This window comes from Thunnus thynnus, chromosome 10 (genome assembly GCF_963924715.1).
Source record: "Thunnus thynnus chromosome 10, fThuThy2.1, whole genome shotgun sequence".
Lineage (NCBI taxonomy): Eukaryota > Metazoa > Chordata > Actinopteri > Scombriformes > Scombridae > Thunnus > Thunnus thynnus.
The window spans coordinates 12,364,647-12,385,604 of record NC_089526.1 but is presented as its reverse complement, the minus strand read 5'-3'; the positions used below and the strand labels follow the sequence as shown (position 1 = coordinate 12,385,604).

Sequence of the window (20,958 nt, the reverse complement as noted above, 5' to 3'; positions counted from 1 at the left end):
TTGGAACTACACTCCCCTTTAGGCTGTCAAAGAATTCAGCATATTACTGTCTGACAAATATTACTCATTTAGTGCCTGAAGCAAAATTGAGAGCTGTGTGTGAAGATGAGAAAGACTTTGACAAAAATGTGCACCAAAAACTTAGTAAAATAAAGGTGAACATTTGAAATGCCTTTAACTATTGAAGCAGGAAATTTGAAAAGGTTTTTGTGTTCATTGTACCTGTGCATCTCTTCTAAACTAACATTTTCTCTTCACATGAGTGAGTGCACCTCTGGTGTGACGTGTTCTCACCTTTATGTACTTTGTGACAGAAGTCCTTCAACCTGTTGATCTACTTTTAGTGACAGTAAAAAAACAGTAAAATGACACCACTCTGCTTACCTTACAGAGCCCATATTGTTGGAGGCACGAAGATTGCTTATTAACCCAAAGGTAACCTATTCAGACTAGATTGCTAAAATGAATGGGTGTTGTGGGCTGTGTAAGAATGTAAATTTCAGTACACTTAGGCAACCAACTAAATGAGCAGTTAAGACAGTAGACCCCAACAGAAGGTAAAACCTTTGTCAAACAGAACAATCCATATACAATCTTTTGAAAAATAACGTGTAAAGGAGACAGAACATGTCTAATTGAAATATCTTAACAGCTATTTGATGGATTGCCATCAAATTTTGGACAGTATATGTATAAACTGATCTATACAGAATCTTATGACCTTACAGGAAGTTTTTTTTTATTTTTTTTTTTTATGGCTGACGCAAAGACTGGATGGAAGTGTTTAAACATACATGTGTAGTATTCACGTGTATGTGTATGTATACATGTCTGTTTATTATTATTATTATTATTATTATTATTATTATTATTATTATTATGCTTCATTTTTTGTATTTCTATCTAAATGTACCCATTATCTATCTGTTTATAGTACAGATTACTCTAAAGTAGCTATAGTTTTAATTATTCAATTATTATTGTATCCATAAGCTTTCTGAAAGGATTATTTATGTTTCTGAATAAAAAGTATCATAAAATCTCCAAACCAACAAATTCCACTGCCACATGTGTTAAAAACTACAATTCTTGCCCATGTTGAGATGTCTGGTAAATAAACATAAATCTTAATTTGACAAATGGACTAAAAACTCTCCCTAATTAAACCTTTTAACAAAGATTTTTGAGTAAATATTAGTTTACTCAAGTTAAGGGGCCAGTGTAGCATCCTGACTGTAACATTTAATACACCCCAACCAACCTTCTTCATTTCAATGATGCTCTTGAAAGAAGTGACCATCCTTTGCTACTAATACATCTTCAAAAAATACATAATAAAAAGTACTGTAAGTGGAATTGCCAGTATTAGACTACTTGAAAAACATACTTAATTATAGGAAGTACAAAGCTTTTAAATAGTTACAGTTACCACCACTCCTTAACCCTGGGACAATGAACCCAACTGTCCCTCCTTAAATAACCAATTGGACAACCCATGTATGCCACTCAGAATTCATTTGTCACAACTGGACAATTAAAAGTAATTTGAAACGAAACTAGAAAAAAACCTAAAAATAGGGGCATGGGCTTAAATATGGCTGTCACTGGTTGCACAAAAAATATCACCTCTGAATGAATGTGTTGTTGTTTGCAAAGTGAGGAGGGGAGTGAGAAGATTCCTCCTCTGTCCACAGAAGTCCCCCAACTGGTTAGTGCGGCTTTCGTAAAGGTAATGTTATGTTAAAACTTACATCATACCTTCATGTTCCATTGGAATTTCTAGCATAATTATACTCCCTTACAGTCAAATAATTATTACCAGCTAGTGTGGCTCAAAAGGAGAATGTAACATGCGTGCTAGTTATTATTATTAATTAAATCACTTCCTTGCTTCTCAGGGGAAGGTTAAATTTCAGTTGCAACATCATCTTAAAACATAAATACTCAAAAAATTTACAAGTGAAATGCAAAAAAGAATTTTTCTGTAAAAGTAGTATAATGAGAAATGTAATCTACAGTACAAATCTGCAGGGTGATATTTTCAGTGTGTCGTGGGCAGGCTTTCTGCCATCAGGGCCACTGAGGGTGTCAGCATATAAACGGTTATAATACTTAGAATGGTATATATTATGTTACAGTTGTTTTGAGGTAATGCAAATCAATGAAACTACTTTTTAGAAATGCGTCACACTATTAAAGTGATGCGTTTCATACTCTGCCTATTCTCACAAAACGTCTGTTAGTTTCAGGTGCACAGCCAAACACGTGGAATATTTCCCAGTACAGATGTAACTGCAAATTAAGATGGGAATGATGTTGCAGCACTACTGTTTTCCATCCAATCAGAGGAGGTAGTTTGTACTGGTTTTGTAACGACAGGCTTTTCTATATTTTCCACATTTTTTTGGCATGCTGTCAACCATGGCTCTGCCTAGTCAAATCTTATTGTTTATTGTTTTTATTAGTATTTGTCTGTCAGCTGTGTCTCTTACGGTTGGTTTATATAGGCTCCCATCTGTCTGAAAGTCTGAACGGTTCAGTGGAAGACTTGATAAATCTATAAATAAAGATAGAAAAAAGCATTCCATATTTATAGTTATACTCATGAGCTTTTACTTGAACCAATGTCAGAAAGCTTTTAACATTAAAATATTGATGAACATTTTGTAAGAAGATTGACCTTTCACTAAGTGTACTTATTACAAGAACAATCTGTTGCTGATTAATAGAAGATGGCAAAAGTGCCATTAATGGGTGATGGTTTCACTTCACTGTAACTTATCCAAACATGCCGACAGGATCGGATTGAGTGTTCACCTTTTTCAGAACAGCTGAAATGACGCATGGCCAAGCATTGTTAATACCCACAGATATTTACAGTACTTTATTTGCCAAGATCATGAAATATGCATCAAATAAAACCTGCATATATAAAAATGTTTTAACAATCAATCAGTGTACACAGCAAACTGTACTGATGACATTTTAATAACAATTATTTCATCTACACAGGAGAGTTTGTCAAGTTATGGAGCTGATACACCTCTGGGGTGACATTTATAACTTTAAAATATTAGGTGTAGATAACTCCCTCGTATGAGTTCCATTTCCAAGAGCAGATTCTGGTTTTCTGTAAATGTAATGAAAATACAATAATGTTGTATTTCAGTTGCAACAACTGCCAATTAGCATTCTCATTGGTTCTTCATTGTAAATCTATCATATGGCTGCTGTCCATGGAGCACAGAAACAGAAGTTAGAACAAAGTGTAAATAAACACTTTGATGAGGATAATTAAGTTTCAGATTACGGTGAATAAAAGGATATGTTGCACAGCAGCTGTCCCATTAAAGAGAAGCAATTAGTTGAGGGAGCAGTGTTTTTGACAACAAAAACAACATTAGATGAAAGATTACAGACTATATATAAGACCTTAAAAACTAAAATGTATTTCAAATTGAAGATATGGATCACTTGTAATGAAGACTTGTTTTCTCATGCAAGTTGACCCGTCCTATCCCTATGTGAACTCAGACTGGTGTTGTCAGTGGAAGGCCCAGCTTTTGTGCCGCTGACTCTCTCTCAGCTGACACTTACAGCAGCACAAAGAGTCAAATTGCACACCCTCGAATTCTTGAAGCTGCATGACTCCAAAAAGGTGATGGCAGATGCTGAAAAAGACAAAAAACACAAGTTGTCGCTACATGCACGTCAACAGAAATGCAAAAATCACAAGATAACATTGTATAATTAGGTGTCCAATCACAATGACCAATCACATTTTGGTAGATTAGTGATGATGCTGAACCATTGCTGGTTATTGGAAAAGGTGTCTTTACCATAAGCGCATCACAGATGTATAGTCAGTCATACATTGTGCCAATTGTAGAAGTGTATTCTGAACTGTGCTCTACGAAATTGTGTTCCTTCAAATTGTGTGTTAATAAATAAAAAATCTTATTCCAAAAGCTACTCATCTGTAATTGGAACTGAGTTAATATTTAAGCAGACCTTCTTCAATGTTTTCCCAGACAATGGTTACGTAGTTATCTCTGTCGCATCTAGACTGTTCAAGCAAGAAGCCATGCGCATGAGGAAATTCATGCTCGACAGCAACAATGTGATCACACCACTATTCAAGATAGACACTCTGGTCTCCTTGACACTGATTCCCAATGTATGACTAACATCTACTGACAGAATGGTGGGTAAAGGCAAATAAAACAGGTAAGTTACAGGGGTAGTTAGACATTTTGGCATATATACTCATTCACTGTCTTGCTAAGCTAAGCTAAACTAAGCTAACTGGCTGCTGCTGGTAGCTGCATATTTACTGTACAGACATGAGAGTAGTATCGATCTTCTCATGTAACTCTTGGCAAGGAAGCAAATAAGCATCTTTTTCAAAATGTCAAACTATTTCCTTAACAAAACACAAGAAAAGCATGTGTCCATGGTAATTGTTTTAGTGTCATTCATACCACAAGAAAAAAAAAAAAGATTTGTTAGAACTTGTTCAGGTGAAGAAAGAGAGGCCCAGACTGGGTTCATACAAATAACCTCATCTCCTTAAATGAAAACAATTTATCATGTCAAAATATAAAATGTATTATATCTACAAAAAAAGTTTATGAAAGGAGAGCAGATTAATAATAAGATCAACAACTAAAACCAAAGAATATATCATCATTATTTCAAGTGATATTGTGACCCACCCATCGTCTTTGATGACTAAGATGCAGCTGGGTTAGGTGCATGAGGAAATTCATGCTCGACGGCTTGATGACTAAGATGCAGCTGGGTTAGGTGCATGAGGAAATTCATGGTCGACGGCTTGATGACTAAGATACAGCTGGGTTAGGTGCATGAGGAAATTCATGCTTGACAGCTTGATGACTGAGATGTAGTTGGGTTAATTGGGTTTGAAGTCAATGCATGTCTTAAGCAGTATTTGAGCAAAAGCATGTAGAATAAACCCTTTGGCACTCAGGTTTGTGTTTCAATGTGAGCAAACAAGAGAACGTACAATTTAATAATGAGCCAGCAAAGCAAACAAGTTAATCATGTTCTACTCTACTCTTTTCTCACGGCTAAAATATCAGAACAGAGACAATGTCTCATCCGACACATATGGGGCAGGTATTTCCCATTTGAACTGATCTCTCGATATTCCAGTCACAAGCCTTTGAAATCACACAGGAGGAACAAGAAGATTTATTGTCATCTTTGTCCTAATAACATACTGAAATCATGCTAGCAAGCATCCTCACAGGCATAAAAAGATAATGTATTACTTCGTAGTGTCAAATTTTTGCAATACAAAGGAACAGGTTGTTGGAAGAGGAGTTCAGTGTAAGTGATGGCATGTGCTATTTATAAAAGTACATACATACCAGGCAGTTTACCAGACAAAAGACTGAGAGAATGATAATAGTCTGCTCACCTGTCATCTTAGTTGACAAATAACTAAGGTGACAATAGATATGCAATAATCCAGTAACTCTAATCTACAGAGAGTGAGAAAACAAATAAACAAAGTGTGACTTGTTCAAAGAAAGTCCTGCATCAGAAAACAATATCGTGTTGAACAATAGTTTAACTTATGTGTTTGGTGACTTTATGTCCTGTCGTTTAGGGTCCCACAGACCCTTCTTCTGTATGTGTAAAAATAATATTCTCAAATATGAAATCAACATTAAGTCTTGCTGTCCTCCTTCAGCCTTTCTCACTTCCCCCAGGTCCTTGCATATCTATGGAATTTGGAACCTGAATCTTTACCTGTTTACTTGTTCTTGCCCAGCTCCTGTTAATTTCTTGATTACCTGCTACCTTTGTTTGAGATATCTACACTCATAAACTTGTGTATTTTACCGTTATTCACAGTAAAGTTTCTTAAACTGAACCTGTCCTGGCTGTGACTCTGCTTCTGGGTCCTCAGTCTTGATATCTTGTATGCAAACCACGACACAACAATTTCCCCCCCCTTTAAATAGGTAGAAAAGTACTGAAGTGGTAACTCTGTCCACAAACAGGCTCTCTCATTTGATGAAGGTGACAAAATACATTGACCACAAATGACCACGAAATGACCACAAAACATTGTTATTAAATAAGGAAATATTTAATGTTTTATATATATTATAAAATGTATACATTACCATATACAGTCCAAAAGTTTGGACACACTTTCTCAAGTGTGTCCAAACTTTTGACTGGTGTATTCATGTTGTTTGTTAAGGAGTCATTCACATACAAAGAAATATATAGTATGTTATTCTACATAGTGCGATTACTTATATGTAGGCTTAAACTATTTTACAGCTTCAAAATCATTTTGATGATACACTGACTTGTAACAGGGACAATGGTGCCTTTTTCATTCCCAGTCAGCATCCTGATTGCCTGTTTTTGCACTACGTAACTGAGAAATAGTAGTTACCTGGATGTAACTCCAGTTCTGTGTACGTGCAGATGGGTGTTCAGCTAATAAGCGACAGCTGGCTCGCCAAATCACTGAATTACAATCACTTGTTATCTCGCCAATATGTGACTATATTGTTATCAACAGAACTAAGATACATACTAGCAGCCACCGGACTGTGTTTTCCGTGGTGTGTGAAGATGATGTGGCTCGTGATCTAAGTCGGTCAGTATAACGCTAGCTGTTAACTAGTTAATTTTAGCACACAACTGCTGTGAGTTTAGATGTTGATGATCACGGAAATAACATCAGCCAGAAGCACAGCGAGGGATGTTACAGCAGTAACCCTGTGTCTAGACTGCAACTGTAGCATTAGCAGGGAGTTATTATAGTGTGGTACCCTCACTGCTCAGATATAAACAGAATTAAATGCACTAGCATCCTGTAATTACCACTTGTGGCAGCAGAGGTCACTGTTGCTGCTGCTAAGCAGAAGTTACAAAGTCTTGCTTTAATCAGACCCCAGAGAGCTCTAAGTCTAACTTTCTGTTAAACCTGTCTTATAGATAAATTGTTATAAAACTCCTGAGGTCTCTGAAACTCCAACCAGAATTAATGTGTAATTTTCTGAAACATGTCATCATATCAAAATCATATTTATAAGCAATTATCATAAAATTAGGAGAAGTCATGAAGGAGCAAGCTGATAAAACCATGATATAGCTGGAGTGTGGGACTTTTGTTTCCCCCCTCTGGCAGTGAGAGTAATTACAAAACACTGTTGACACGAGTTTACGTCATAAGCTCTGCCGTAACCTACTCTGTCGCTACTGTTGTGGCTGTAAAACGGTGGATAAATTGTTTTGAGTGTCACACAACCCTCGCAAAATGATTCGTTTCACTATCGGAATTTGATCCATTTGGTCCGATAACATTTGGAAAGTCTGGGAGAGCCACACGATGGAATTATTTTGCCCTCATTCAAGTTAGCAGTGAGCTAGCCGGAAGTTTCTAGTGCGCATGCTCTGCCCATAGAGCATGTGCAGTATGCATTTATCCGGCCAGCGCGGGGATGTCAATCCCGATTAAAAACTCTGGTATACTGTGAAATACAGAGAAGTTTACCTGGCAGCGTTGTGTGAACTTGTTTGGCAAGGGCTTGAATGTAATGGACGTTCATATATATGTAAAAGTTCCACACTGCAGGTTCAAATTTTTTTTTTGAGCTGGTAAAAAAATCATGTTCATGTTTTTGCTTTTCCTTGCAAACTGACCTTTTATCTCTTTCAAAGTGACTGACACGTGATAGAAGTAAAAGAACATTACATTCACACAGAGAGGTGTGTCGAGATATGATATCAAGTCAAAATCAGTATGTGAACATCATTTCAACATGATTTTGTATCTCATTCCCATACATCCATTCAAAGCAAACACCACCAAATATGCATTCACCTTCCTTGACACGTGCCCGTGTCTCTCATCTCATCTCTCATCTATCTCACATGTCCTTTGACTGCTGATTAGACTGAATTTGTTTTACACATGCTCTAAGTCTCTGCCTTCATTTTGTATGTTAAATCATGCTGAAATTGAACTTGATCAATATTATAAAAATATAACAATTTTATATTATAATGTCTTGAGCAAACATCTGGTGCTGCTGTTTCAAAAACTTTGAATTAAGACATTTTGTATTAAAGTAAAGCACATTATTGCCTAACAAAAAGGAAACACACAGAACAATTAACTGTCTTAGCTATGTTTGAGATATCCTGTATTCACATACTTCCCATTGTATGCTTAAAACCATTTCAAACCTTACATATTTTGCATACTTGTGCAAATGCATGCAAACAAACAAAACATGCACATACTCTTGCACAAGCACATTGGTGATGCATTACATTTTCAATGGTTTCACACTGTTTCATTGATCTACAGGTGTAAACAATGCAGGTTTTAAAATGTTCAAAATAAATCTGCTTTCCAAATGTTTTATGAGGAAAGAAATGCATTCAGCACATTTGTTAGATCTCAAGGATATGTGGTGCAGTTTGTTTATAAGAAAATACCACAGGGCATTTGTAAAGTTTGGAAAAATATATCCTTAAGTATTGTTTATTTAGAGTTCAGAGTCAAACACTCATTGGGAATGTTTTTATTGTTTGTTAAGATTTAAATGCCCGTGGTAACATAAGCCAACAACCCCACAACTGTCATCACCTACCCACCTAAAACTAGTGAGAAGAATGCAGACAAAAACACAAATACAAAAATCTGTCATGTTAAACAACCAAAATATCTCTAACTTTGGAGCGCATCCCTCATAGTAAGAGGCTGATTAAGAAAATGTGCTTTTATCCTTTAAACACTGTCATGCAATTTCTAGGTATTTCTGATTGCTGGCCCTGTTGCCTCACAGTATTGACAGATTTTGCTGTCACTGTTTGAAGTCAAACATAGAATTAAGAGCATTTACAAATTCAGTTGAATGTTTCTCTCTTTGTCAACATGACTAATGAATGAATGATTATGACAAAACGCTAAAAGCATCCCTGTGTTGCCTGAATTACATTATTTTAAGGCTCTAGGCTGATATTTTTCTTTGGTATAAAGATAAAAGTAAATGAAAAAGAATAACTTGCAATGAGAATGAATTGCCAAAATAGTGTGAAAAGGTTTTTCACTGACCTCAAAATGACGTTTATGGCTTAATTTTTTTAGTAATAAATCCTGCTTTGACACCAGATGAATGACAACAACAATTACAGAATGAGGACAGAACTAGCTGCAGGGCTGCAGATAAAAGATGCCTTGATTACCAATGTAGCGCCTTACAGCCTATATTCAACAAAGTGTTGAAGTTGGCTTGAAAGTTCTCAGGATTGATACAGATTGATACAGAATATTAAATTGCAAATTAATTTCAGACTTGCTGAATCTGACTTAAGTAGGACAACTGAACCTGTACCCAGTCATTTATTCTACATTGCCCTTCAAAAAACTAATAAAAAAGACAGAGATATATGATTCACACTCAAGTCTTTACACTGCTCTGCCACAGTTTCACCACTGAGTGGCAGTGTAGCCTCTTGTATTGACATAGCAAACACTGATATCCTCTTTTGTGTTGCATAACATTACATGTATTTGGCAGACACTTTTGTCCAAAAGGAGTTAAACTTTTTCACTACACAAACACTCATCAGGGGCAATTTGGGGTTCAATGTCTTGCTCAAGGTCACTTTGACACATGGACAGGAGAAGCTGGTGATCGAACCACCAACTCTACAAATAACCCAACCCAATCCACCACCATTGCTACAGCTGACCTTTTTTTCTGTTGAAACCAGTGTGTTTTACACATCAAACCTCTAGATTCTATCAGAGCCACTTTCTGTATTGTATGAACAGCAAAGTACAAGATTCAACACAACAACAAATTACATTACATTATTTGGCAGTCAAATACAATAGCTTTCCAAAATATACTACCTTATTGAAGCTTATGGTATTCATTTCTTTTAGAAAGAGAGCTGTTGACTAAAGATTGTATTTTTAAGGTAATCTGTGGAAACAGCACATCTCTGATTGAACTGTATTATATAATAAAGTTTCCCCATTATTTTAGTAACCATCCTCGTCTGAAACCAGCAAAGCCCATAAGGGACAGCAAGGTGGAATAAACAAGACAGCCTGAGCAGATTTATAATGACCAAACAACATGAGACAGAAATCTCTCATCTCCACGGGCACTGAACTGCTTATCAAACCAGAATGCAATAGTCCAGTAAAAACCTCCAATCTACATCAAAACAAGACTGAATCTCTGTTTCTCACTAGCATGAAAAAAACAAACAAAAACAAGATGTGTCTTGTTCAAAGGAAGTCCTGCGTCACAAACAACTCCCACCTCAGTGGTCTGTGTCATAGACTTTGAATGGGGCAGACATCCGTCTGGCCTCTAGTATTAAAAAGTGGCCGTTGGGATCAAGGCCTTACAATGCCTTTTGACTGTTTTGACTGTTAATGCAGTGTGAATAGTGAATAGTCCTTCTGTGTGTGTGAGATCAGGTTTGCATTTGTAAAGCCTCTCTGAGCCTTGCTGTCGTTTGACTAATTTGTGTCTCAATGATTGTAGCACCTTAAAATTCTGCAGTTACATTAATGGCAGACTGAATTCCAGGAAGTTATAGACAAAACAAAGTACTAATTTATAAGTGTATAGATGATGTATTTGCAAGAACTGTGATACTCGCAAAACAGGTTTTTACTGTTATGAATCAGAGTGCATTACTCACTTTGGCCTTATGCTCTATGAAGAGAGCAAATCAGTCAAAAACAAAAGCAATTTTCTGTCAAAACACAATCCTTCTATCTTCAAATAAAACCCACTGGTGTCACATTTATAATTAATGGTTTACCTTGTGAGATATCTCAAGACTGTCCAATACACATTTTTTCAATGCAGTTTATGTTATCTCTTTGTTTTGAAGTTATCAAGGAACAAATATGCATTGTGAATGTTGGGTGCGTATGTGAGTGTGTATGCAGTATTGTCATTGGACTCTGACCCTCCACGTTGGATGGTGGCACTGTCAATAGTGGGAGGATAAAGCTTTGTGTTGTATATTCACAACAATAAGAGGTTGCACAATTTTAGTTCTTAGAGGGAAAGAATTCTGCACCATCAAAAACAAACATTATATTTGTTTAAACTGAAGCAAATAAGAAATAATCTGATTTTAAGAGCAACACATCTTTGGTTCTACAGTGTGTGATCTAATTACTGAATTGACTAGGCCTCTCCCACATCACGTTGGTCATTCTAGTTTCTTACAGCAATTTCTTGATTTTAGTGCTGACACCAGTAAGGTGCAGTTTCATGGCAAGCGTGGACAAGTACAAGAATAAGAATAATAGTGCCCCTGGAGAAACTAGGAGACGAAACTGCGACAGGAGCCAGGACATGTTAAGACACGGGAGATGAAGGCAAAATACTAGTTGGCTCCTGGGAAAAATACAGCACATGTGCCACTAGTATCTGTGGCTTGGGACTTGCAATCATACTTAGTCAGGATGAATAGTTAATACACAGTATGATCTAAAATGCATCAGGGCTACTGTCTAGAAATAGACTTGGAAGAACGATTTTGTGTGTGTGTGTGTGTGTGTGTGTGTGTGTGTGTGTGTGTGTGTGTGTGTGTGTGTGTGTGTGTGTGTGTGTGATTAATCTGTATAAAAACAAAAGACTAAAAAGATTTACCAGATTTATATTTTTTAAATTCCTCTATTTATTTTAGATAACTTAGAATTTACAAAAACGTGACAGTTTTCAACTTCACAACACACAATAAAACATAGTATATACATGGTTGACAAGTGCAGAGGTTTGCTTTGCAATTGTTGCACTAAACAATAAATATTATATTGTTGTACAATTTAATTTGCTTTACAGTACAATTCAAATATTTAAATTATTACATTTCATGCTTCAAACAGAGGTAGACCAAACAAGGCCAGCATCTTGGTACATGATGGAGCAGGTGTGGAGGTTGACTTAGTTGGCTTTGACAAAGGACTGGTAGAGGGACATGAGCTGTGCTTGAAGGTCCTGGGCGTAGGGGTCCAGCTTTTCCCTCAGGTCTTCAGCATATGGGGCCACAATCTGTTTCACCAGACTGGCTCTCTGGGTCAGCTCAACCTGGACCTTCTCGGTCATGGGAGCCACGCTATCTTGGAAATTTTGCAGGTGCTGGTCCACCTTCTGCTTCAGGTCATCAGTGTATGGCCCCAGCTGAGCCTGCAGGTCCTTCACACTCTGCTCCAGGCTGATCTTCAGCTCCTCGCTCCTCTGTATCAGGGTGGTTCTCAGAGCATCCGAGTCCAGGGAGTCAGCGTAGGGGGCCAGCTCTTGTTTGAGCTGCTCCACTCTCTGCTGGATCTGGGCCTTCATGTCCTCGGTGTAGGGCTCCAGCTTTCCTCTGACAGTGCTCAGTTCCTGGGTCAGCACATTTCTTAGCACATCAGCCTCTGCGGTGATCTTGGTCATCAGGTCCTGGGCTGCAGGGGGAAGCTGCTCCTGCAGAGTGACTGCATACTTGCTGGCTATGTCAGCACTCTTTGCTAGGCGGGCACTAGAAGACAAATAACATCAGATCATCAGAGGTTTGTGTGATACTATTGAAATCCCGATCATATGACACATGTCTGACATAAGCCCAGTTACCCCGGCACTGTATGTCATACAACTTACTTGATTTCGTCTCCAAGCTGTGATTTCCTGATCATCTGGAGTGTGTCATCAGCTGTCTCAGTGGCCTTGGCAATGTAGTCCCAGAAAGCATCAGTCAGCACTTCAAGCTGTGGTTTGGGTGCATCAGCATAGAAGAGGTTGGCATGACAGCCTGTTGGATGGAGACAAGAACAGTTTGAGAGCAGTGCAGTTTATTTTAATTGCTCTTAGTTGCTGAACCCATGCTGTGGATTGTGCATATCAACTTAGCTATATGGAAATGATGCTTAACGTTAAAAACAAAGAGCTTGCAACTTACCAGACAGCACTGCAAGGGCTAGTACCACAAAGACCTTCATGACTGCGTCTTGCTGAAAAACAATTATGATCTAGTTAACTTTCAAGCTGCAGTAACACTGTCAAAACATTTATATTTGCCTCTTAAAGCTTTATCTAGAATGTAGTGAAATTCTCACCTGCTTTTAGCTTGAGTATCTCTCAGCGTTTAGCGGGTTTGTGAGTATGTCCCGCTAGCATTTCGTGTATATATACAGATGACGGTTGTAGTCAAGAGCCAAAGTCCAGGAGTCCCTGCCATGTTGTCACGACAGTTCTCTTCCTGTTTCTGCTGCTGCTCCTGGCTACTATCACATGACTGCTGAGGCTACAACACAGACAATCTTTGAAGTACACTGAAGTTATGTGGCTCTTAGGAATATCTAACAACACAAACTATCTTACTATCTTAGGAAGCATTGCAGTAGTTGTCCCAACATTGCAACTCCTGACCCCTCCCTACAAAAGCATTTAGAATACAGTAATTAACTATCCACGTAGTTCAGCTCTAACCTCCAGATAACTCTAGATAACCTCGGTATGCTTACACCAGTGGACTTTGTATTAGGGTCAAGCAACGTGAATTAAATAGCATCAGGCACTGATTGCTCCAGTCGGTATAATTTGTGTCAGGAGTCAGTAATGGCGTCACTTTTGCCTAACCATTGCAAAAGTACAATATTTTCCAACTGGTTGTCAAAATAGCTCTGTATTTCCTTGGCAGATAAATTTTGGGTCTTTGTGCTGGAACTCATGACTAATGCTAAGAGTTAAGTTAGAGAAACAGGAAGATGAGGAATTATTGAATTAACACAGATCTACTACACAAGGACAACTACAATAGTGACTGTACATATCAAACAAAAAAATGCATTTTTCTTTTACGTCTCAGTATTTCAGATGCTGAATTGTGTTGAAAAAGTGTGTATTATCTCAATTAGAGCAGGAAGCAACAAAATAAAGACTCCAAGCTAAATCTGTGAATACACACAACCTGGACAAACCAACAGTGAACAAGAAACTGTTGAGATTTATGGTCTTCTGTTGAAGAGTTGACTCCATTTAATTATAACTGTCATACAGTGTGAGTTAAAATTCTGACATAATAATCCCAAATGTATGTCTAAGTATCTGTGTGTCACATTTTCATTTTTTCCTCATTCATTCTTGAAGGATATGTTTACATTTTTCAAGTCTATCTTAAAACAGTACTGACATGCCCATATGTCCACTGAAAGAGTTCGTAATTGTTCCTCATGTCTTTACTGACCTGCAAAGAGACCTCTTCCTAAAGCAACTTCAGTGTGAGTGATGGGAGTCCACAGATCCACAGTGCTCATTCTGTGACCAATTTACCTCTAAAGCTCAGATGAGGCTAAAACGAGGCTCCAGCAGTCTCACTTTGCCAATTCAAGTGGATATCCTGTCTTCCAAAGTTATGGTCTTTTTAGTACAAAATTCCCTCCTTGTGCTTGCACAGACAGTGGTGCCTTTCTGAGCTGTGATGCAGCTAAACTTAAGAATTCATTTTTACACAGAACATTGGCTGTGCATTTTGTCCGCCATCACTTAAATAGCACTTGCATTAAGAGGGAATCTGTGACCAGCATGTTACATTAATTGGTAATGCTTGTCTGATGTTTCAATGGGAGGAATTACTGGTTCTTTTTGTTTTTTGTTTTTACCAATCTACACCTAAAGAAGAAGGAGATAACATCTCAGAAGGACAGATGGGTCAGAAAAAAACATTTGAAACAAAAGAATCAGAATCATTTCAACAAATTTTCCAGTTTCAAGTCTAAGAAACTGTGTTGGATCTTCTTTCCTTGTCCAAGAGAAAAAGACACAACTTGAAAGAAAGCAAATTTTTCTAAAATGTTACTCTTTAAAAGTGGTTTCTAAAAAGTGACCTATGGTATATCCGGTGTGAAACAGCAGCTACTTTGTCCTCCTGAAGTTGACAGCGCCTTAGTCTGCAAACCTTTGGCCAGACTGACACATAGGGATTATTGGACATTGACATGACACAGACACTACAACCATGAGTTCCTGTGACGTTAGCTGGCAGAATGTCAAACTAATAGCAACAATAAAACACCTACTGTGTGTCTAATCAAAGTCGGACATCAAAGAAATTAAAGGGAGGTTCTGTCTGTCTTGGCAGAGAGTTATCTGTCATTAAGGAAAGCCAAGAGCTAAGTGATTATAGACTGACCTTTGAGAACAAGGTTCATTTGAGGTTAAACATATAGATCTTTTCTCACTCTAACACTGATGACAACACATACAGTAATTTAGGTAATTATATAAAGTGAGGCCACAGAACAATTTAGCAATAATCACAAATCCAAATAAAACTGTACATCTGGCAGATGATAACTGATTTATGAAGCTGCAGAAATGGGGTTATGGGCTCAGCGTACATGTGTGTTGTTGTGTATGTGCTGTTGCATGTCTGTTGCGTGGATTCCCTGGCGTAACACATCAGTGAGGATAGCAGGGTGAGGCAAGGTGACAGCAAGGCACTTGCACCTGGACTTTGGGATCATTACTGCTTGGCTTCCTATATAAGCTGCAGAACCTCACCAGTTGAGCACAAGCATTGCCAAGTGGACTTGCAGATATACTCGCAAACTCAGGTAAGAAGGAGTCATCTTTGTCTAGCAACTGAGCTTTTTATTTGAGAAATACTGCTTGGTGAACGTGCTTTGCTGACTTGCTGTGTATCTTGTTGTCACAGGTAGCCATGAAGGTCGCTGTTGTGCTCGTCCTAGCTGTTTTCAGTGGTGAGTATGATGGCAAAATATCATTATTCTTTGGTCAATTTTGGACCATTAGAAAATATAAAATTGTATGTTCAATATAACATGAACTTTAAATGTCTTGACAACTTACAACAGGCTGTCATGCATGGCCAAAAAATCTGCACTGCTCTGAAACTGTTCATGTCTCCATCCAACAGGCTGTCATGCCAACCTCTTCTATGCTGATGCACCCAAGCCACAGCTGGAGGTGCTGACTGATGCTTTCTGGGACTATGTTGCCAAGGTCACTGAGACAGCTGATGACACCCTTGAGATGATCAGGAAGTCTCAATTTGGACAGGATGTCAGGTAGGTCATACAAGACTTGTTACCTTTGCTGAAAAGCCAATGATGCAAAAAATAGATAGCAGGAACTCGCATGCAAATCCTCTTAACTGGAAGATTAACTAAAGACTTCTCATTGTCCACTCTTTTGTCTAGTGCCCGTCTGACAGAGAGCACCGACATAGCCAGCAAGTATGCAGTCACTCTGCAGGAGCAGCTTCACCCTGCCGCCCAGGAGCTCATCACCAAGGTCACCGCAGAGGCTGATGTTCTGAGAGAGCGTATGATCCAGGACCTGAGCACTGTCAGGGGAAAGCTGGAGCCCTACACCGAGGACATGAAGGCCCAGATCCAGCAGAGAGTGGAGCAGCTCAAACAGGAGCTGGCTCCCTACACAGACTCCGTTGACACTGAGGCTCTGAGAATCACCCTGATGCAGAAAAGCGAGGAGCTGAAGACCAGCCTGGAGCAGAGTGTGAAGGACCTGCAGGCTCAGCTGGGGCCATACACTGATGACCTGAAGCAGAAGGTGGACCAGCACCTGGAAGACTTCAAGGTGAGGGTGGCTCCAGTGACCGAGAAGGTCCAGAGTGAGCTGACTCAGAGAGCCCAGCAGGTGAAAGAACTGGCAGCCCCCTACGTTGAAGAACTGAGGGGAAAGCTGGACCCCTACACTCAGGACCTCCAGTCCCAGCTCATGACCCTCTACGAGTCCTTTGTCAAAGCCAGCTAAGCCAACCTCCACTTCCCGTTCAACACAAAGAAACTTAATATTAAAAAACACAAATCTCCCCAGGATGACGTGTCATTAACAGAATGACAACATAAGCTCAACAATTTTAAAAGATGTCTGTAGATATATTTACAGTATGAAAAGATAATAAAGATAATAAATATTGGTCTGTGACCAAGTAATGTGTTCTCTTCCTATATTACGGAAATAAAGTAAAAGCAAAACATAAACTTGTCAGTCTGTTGTTGTTACTGTTATTGACAAAGTCAATGTAAAATTACAACTGTGTGTTGGTAAGGTTTGAGGATACCCAATGTTTTCTTTACAAACATATCATTTTTGATAGGCAAGAGATTACAATATATCTATCAAATTTAAACGAAAAATAAATGAAGGAAGGAAAAAAAAGAAATACAGTTACACACATCATTACCTAAATGTGGACACTGTCTCCAATGTGGTCATTTATACCAATGAAATTTAATAATTTGATTATCTAAATTAGCTTTAAATATATATATATATATTACAGTTTTTAGTTTTAGATTTTCTTTTTTACTAAGTAGATATCTCATACTGTACATAAAAACATGAGAAACAGGGGTTATGTTGTTGGATGTGGTTTTTCACACTTGAGTGCCATCTGGTGAACATAGAGAGTCACTTCATATGTACAGAATATTCATGCAGATATGGGCAAGATAGTAGATTTTAACACTAGAAATTAGCTTTTTTCACTATTCACAGTCACAAGCAAACAGAAAACCTTTTATCTAACCCCACATAAAAATCTGTGGGGAAGACATCGCGTCTTGTTTGTTCAGCGTCGTGGTTGCAAAATCTTGCCCCCCCTGCCACGCCCCTGTAAGATTCAGTTGTGGGTCCTGGACAGGGCATGTTCAGTTTTGCTCCTGCAAGTCTGGAAGTTCATAAACACATCCTGCTTCCACCTTGTTTTTTAGTTTTCCTTTTGTGCCTCCATCCCTGCTGCCAGATCGCTCCCACGCTGTCTTACCCAGTGGCAAACAACATTCCTCTGTTCTGCCCCCAGCTGTCACAGGCTCTGCACACCGTTAACCCTCCAAGCACACACAGCTCTGCTTTCTTATCATGTCTGCTTGTGTAAGGGTTTTTGGCTATATTCTGAATCTGGATGTTTTAAAGTTAAAATTTGCAATATCTCTCATGATAAATGAATGTAAGTGCCCCCCCCCCCCCTTTTTTTTTTTACTTATCATGTAACAAGTATTTTCTAATAATTATTCCCACTACAATTATATCTACAACAGTTAAAACATGATGAACTGGGGGTTATGAACCTGGAATTAACTTTATTTATGTCGATAAAGTTCATAGAGCCTGAAAAAGAAAAACAAGAAGTTACTTTTAAGTATTTCCCAATCAGACAGCAGACAAAAGACAGGAAAATGAAGAAGAAAAAATGACTACAATAACAAAAATCTTTACTTTACTTTAGATCACTTCTCATAACTGTGTTTGTAAAAAAAACTATACAGTTAAATCTTTGTCATTCTATCATTCAGATATATTTACACATCTAAGGACATTGATTTATTAAAACATGAAATTGTTGGAGAAGAAAAAAAGATGTCTACCAGCACCTCTAAGGGTCAATAATTAACATGTTACATTGCACTTGTTTAATCCATACAAAGACCAAAGGTGTATTTTTTTAAAGCTTTTGGACAGAGCCAGGTTTGTTTCCCCCTGCTTCCAGTCTTTGCACTAAACTATTACATTTAGATACTTGAACAATATCAATCTACTCATCTAACCCTCAGCAAAACAGTTAATACATGCATTTTACTAAATGTCAAACTGTTCCTTTAATTAGATGCCATTTACACTGATTTCAATACTTGAGTACTAAATACTCATAACAGTAATCTGTGAACATGAAGGAACATTTTGTCCAACCCACCAAGTTTCTGCACAGCTTGAACCACTTAGTAGACACTTGGCCTGAAAGAAAACTGTTAGCTTGCCCTCTCACTCTGAGCATTGTACAGCGAGTGATATAGAAGGCAGGAATCTGACTCAAGGTTACTTTAGCTGATGGATAAACACTGGCTGCTGCATCCATCAAACCCTTGACCCCTTTATTACAGAAAGACGGTGCAATAAACTCAGCTGCCACGGTAGCCTTACTCAGACATTTGGCTCTGCCGACCCACATCCCCATCAGCTGATACCACTCTGACTCAGAACCCGGTGATGGGGCATATGCTGCAAGAAAAATACTAAATTCTGAACTTGAACATCCAGTTCAACAGCTTTTAACCCACAGACAGTAACTGCAGTAACCTTGCTGACTCAACTAAACAGATGTTTTCCTGTGAAGTGCTGACCGGAGGGGTGAGATCATTCAGACTTAACCAAAAAAACAAATTCCTTAAACAGCTTCAGGAGAACGGCATCATCAGGCTGGGGTTACTTTAGTTCACACCACCCAAAGATGCCCTTTCACACATTCTCTCCTGATAGACATTGTACATTGCTTCTGTTGTGAAATAAAACGAAAAGCTGATGTACTTAAGATGACTATGTCACATATTTTACTGTATTATTTCATGGTTCTTCTTGATTCTCTCTGTTTCACTTCTCCATCTGCCTTCTGTCTCTTTGTCCTGATGGCCCTGCAACAGAAGTTTGTGAAATCTGAGATCAGATGGATAACAGACCCTCCTAAAGAATGTGAAAAAAAAGCTGCTGCATGACATTGTTTTGCACAGACTGATGGAATTTAATTACTGATCTTGATTTGTTTGTGTGTTTGAACTGGATTGGACTTGTTATCTGAACATACTGTATCTTTCTCTGTTTGACACACCTTCTGTAGTGACATACACTATTGTGTTGGTAAACCAAGGTCAGAGGTCTTCGATGTTATTTTAACAGAAATGTGAGACCTAAATATATTGAGTTTAAACTGGAAATTTGAATAACATGTTTCATCTCATTGACGACAAAAGAAAAAAAAAACATTCATTTATTCATTACAAGATACAGGTAATGAACTTTTCTAGGCCTTCCAGTCACTAAACAGATAGTGGACACCTTCGGGTTATCACACACTGATGTTATCATGTCCTCCCACTAATTACCTGACCAAGCCAACCCATTTAAACTTTGTTCCTGTTCAAAGTTAAGTTGTGTTTCTGTGAAAATGACAGAGAAATCTGTTACGTTGACAACAAAGAAGTCAAGTCCTAAAGGGCAAAGGTCATTATACATGGGCAGAAGAAGGACTTGATAGAGAAAAAAACTTCAGATTGATCATAAATAATGACAGCAAAAACACACATTGCTTTGTAATTTGTAAAATTACTGCTTTATCTAAAAACAAGTCATTTTCCAGTTAATCATACCACCAAAAATAACAAAACACACCCGGTAAAGTATGAGAGGAGTGACCACTGACAACAGCTTTATTTAAAGTATTTTTCTACACAACATGAAACCTACACCTACAGTTATTGTGATTGATTTCACAGTTTTTAGAGTTGGAATCAGTTATGGTTGAGGTATTAAAGCATTTGTTGATGATAGAGAAGTATGTGTTTGATTCCCTGCCAGTGGATAATTTATCCTTAATAGCAGCAAGACAATAACAGGTCTGTCTGATGGAGGTTTGGGTCCAATAAAAATATACACCAGGGCTCATAATAGCTATGTTTTGCCACTAAACAAACATGTGTTGCCCAATGCTGGAGTCAAACACTTGCACTCTTAAAGCATCAAACTTCCCCTTTCCTATGCCAATTTCAAAATCCTGGAAATTTCTATCTTCTGTGAAAGGGAGCACTTGTTATGTATAACCTACAACATAAAAACAGAATTAAGTTCAGTTCTTTTCCTGAGTTTGTGTTATATACTTCCTTTGTTCAGTGTACTCCCACAGTTTTTTTGTTACAGGTAATATGATAGTTTATGTTCTCTGTATTTTATAATATGTAATCCTTCTTTTGTTCAGTGGGCTTGCTGTACTTGAGTGTCCCCAAGTCCTAACATGCCCATCTTGTTGTGCGTACCTTTATTTGTTCTTCAGACACTTACAGGTAATCTATAGCTTTACTTTATTCAGATACAGAAAATGCAATTAAGTGCATATGATCTAGAC

The 20,958-nt window shown here is 38.0% G+C and overlaps 2 protein-coding genes across 2 annotated transcripts; one reads left to right on the top strand and one right to left on the bottom strand.

The window, feature by feature from the left end:
- Positions 1 to 11,694: 11,694 nt before the first annotated feature.
- LOC137190583 (apolipoprotein A-IV-like) lies at positions 11,695 to 13,292 on the bottom strand. The gene is made up of 4 exons (XM_067600127.1): positions 13,136 to 13,292; positions 12,979 to 13,030; positions 12,681 to 12,831; positions 11,695 to 12,561 (listed from the first exon to the last, which is right to left on the bottom strand). The coding sequence occupies exons 2-4, from the start codon at positions 13,016 to 13,018 to the stop codon at positions 11,985 to 11,987; spliced, it is 768 nt and encodes a 255-aa protein (XP_067456228.1). The 5' UTR covers positions 13,019 to 13,030; positions 13,136 to 13,292; the 3' UTR covers positions 11,695 to 11,984.
- Positions 13,293 to 15,544: 2,252 nt separating this feature from the next.
- Positions 15,545 to 17,047, top strand: LOC137191137 (apolipoprotein A-Ia-like). The gene is made up of 4 exons (XM_067600987.1): positions 15,545 to 15,634; positions 15,736 to 15,781; positions 15,958 to 16,108; positions 16,241 to 17,047. Exons 2-4 carry the CDS (start codon positions 15,742 to 15,744, stop codon positions 16,815 to 16,817), a joined length of 768 nt encoding a protein of 255 aa, XP_067457088.1. The 5' UTR covers positions 15,545 to 15,634; positions 15,736 to 15,741; the 3' UTR covers positions 16,818 to 17,047.
- Positions 17,048 to 20,958: the final 3,911 nt, after the last annotated feature.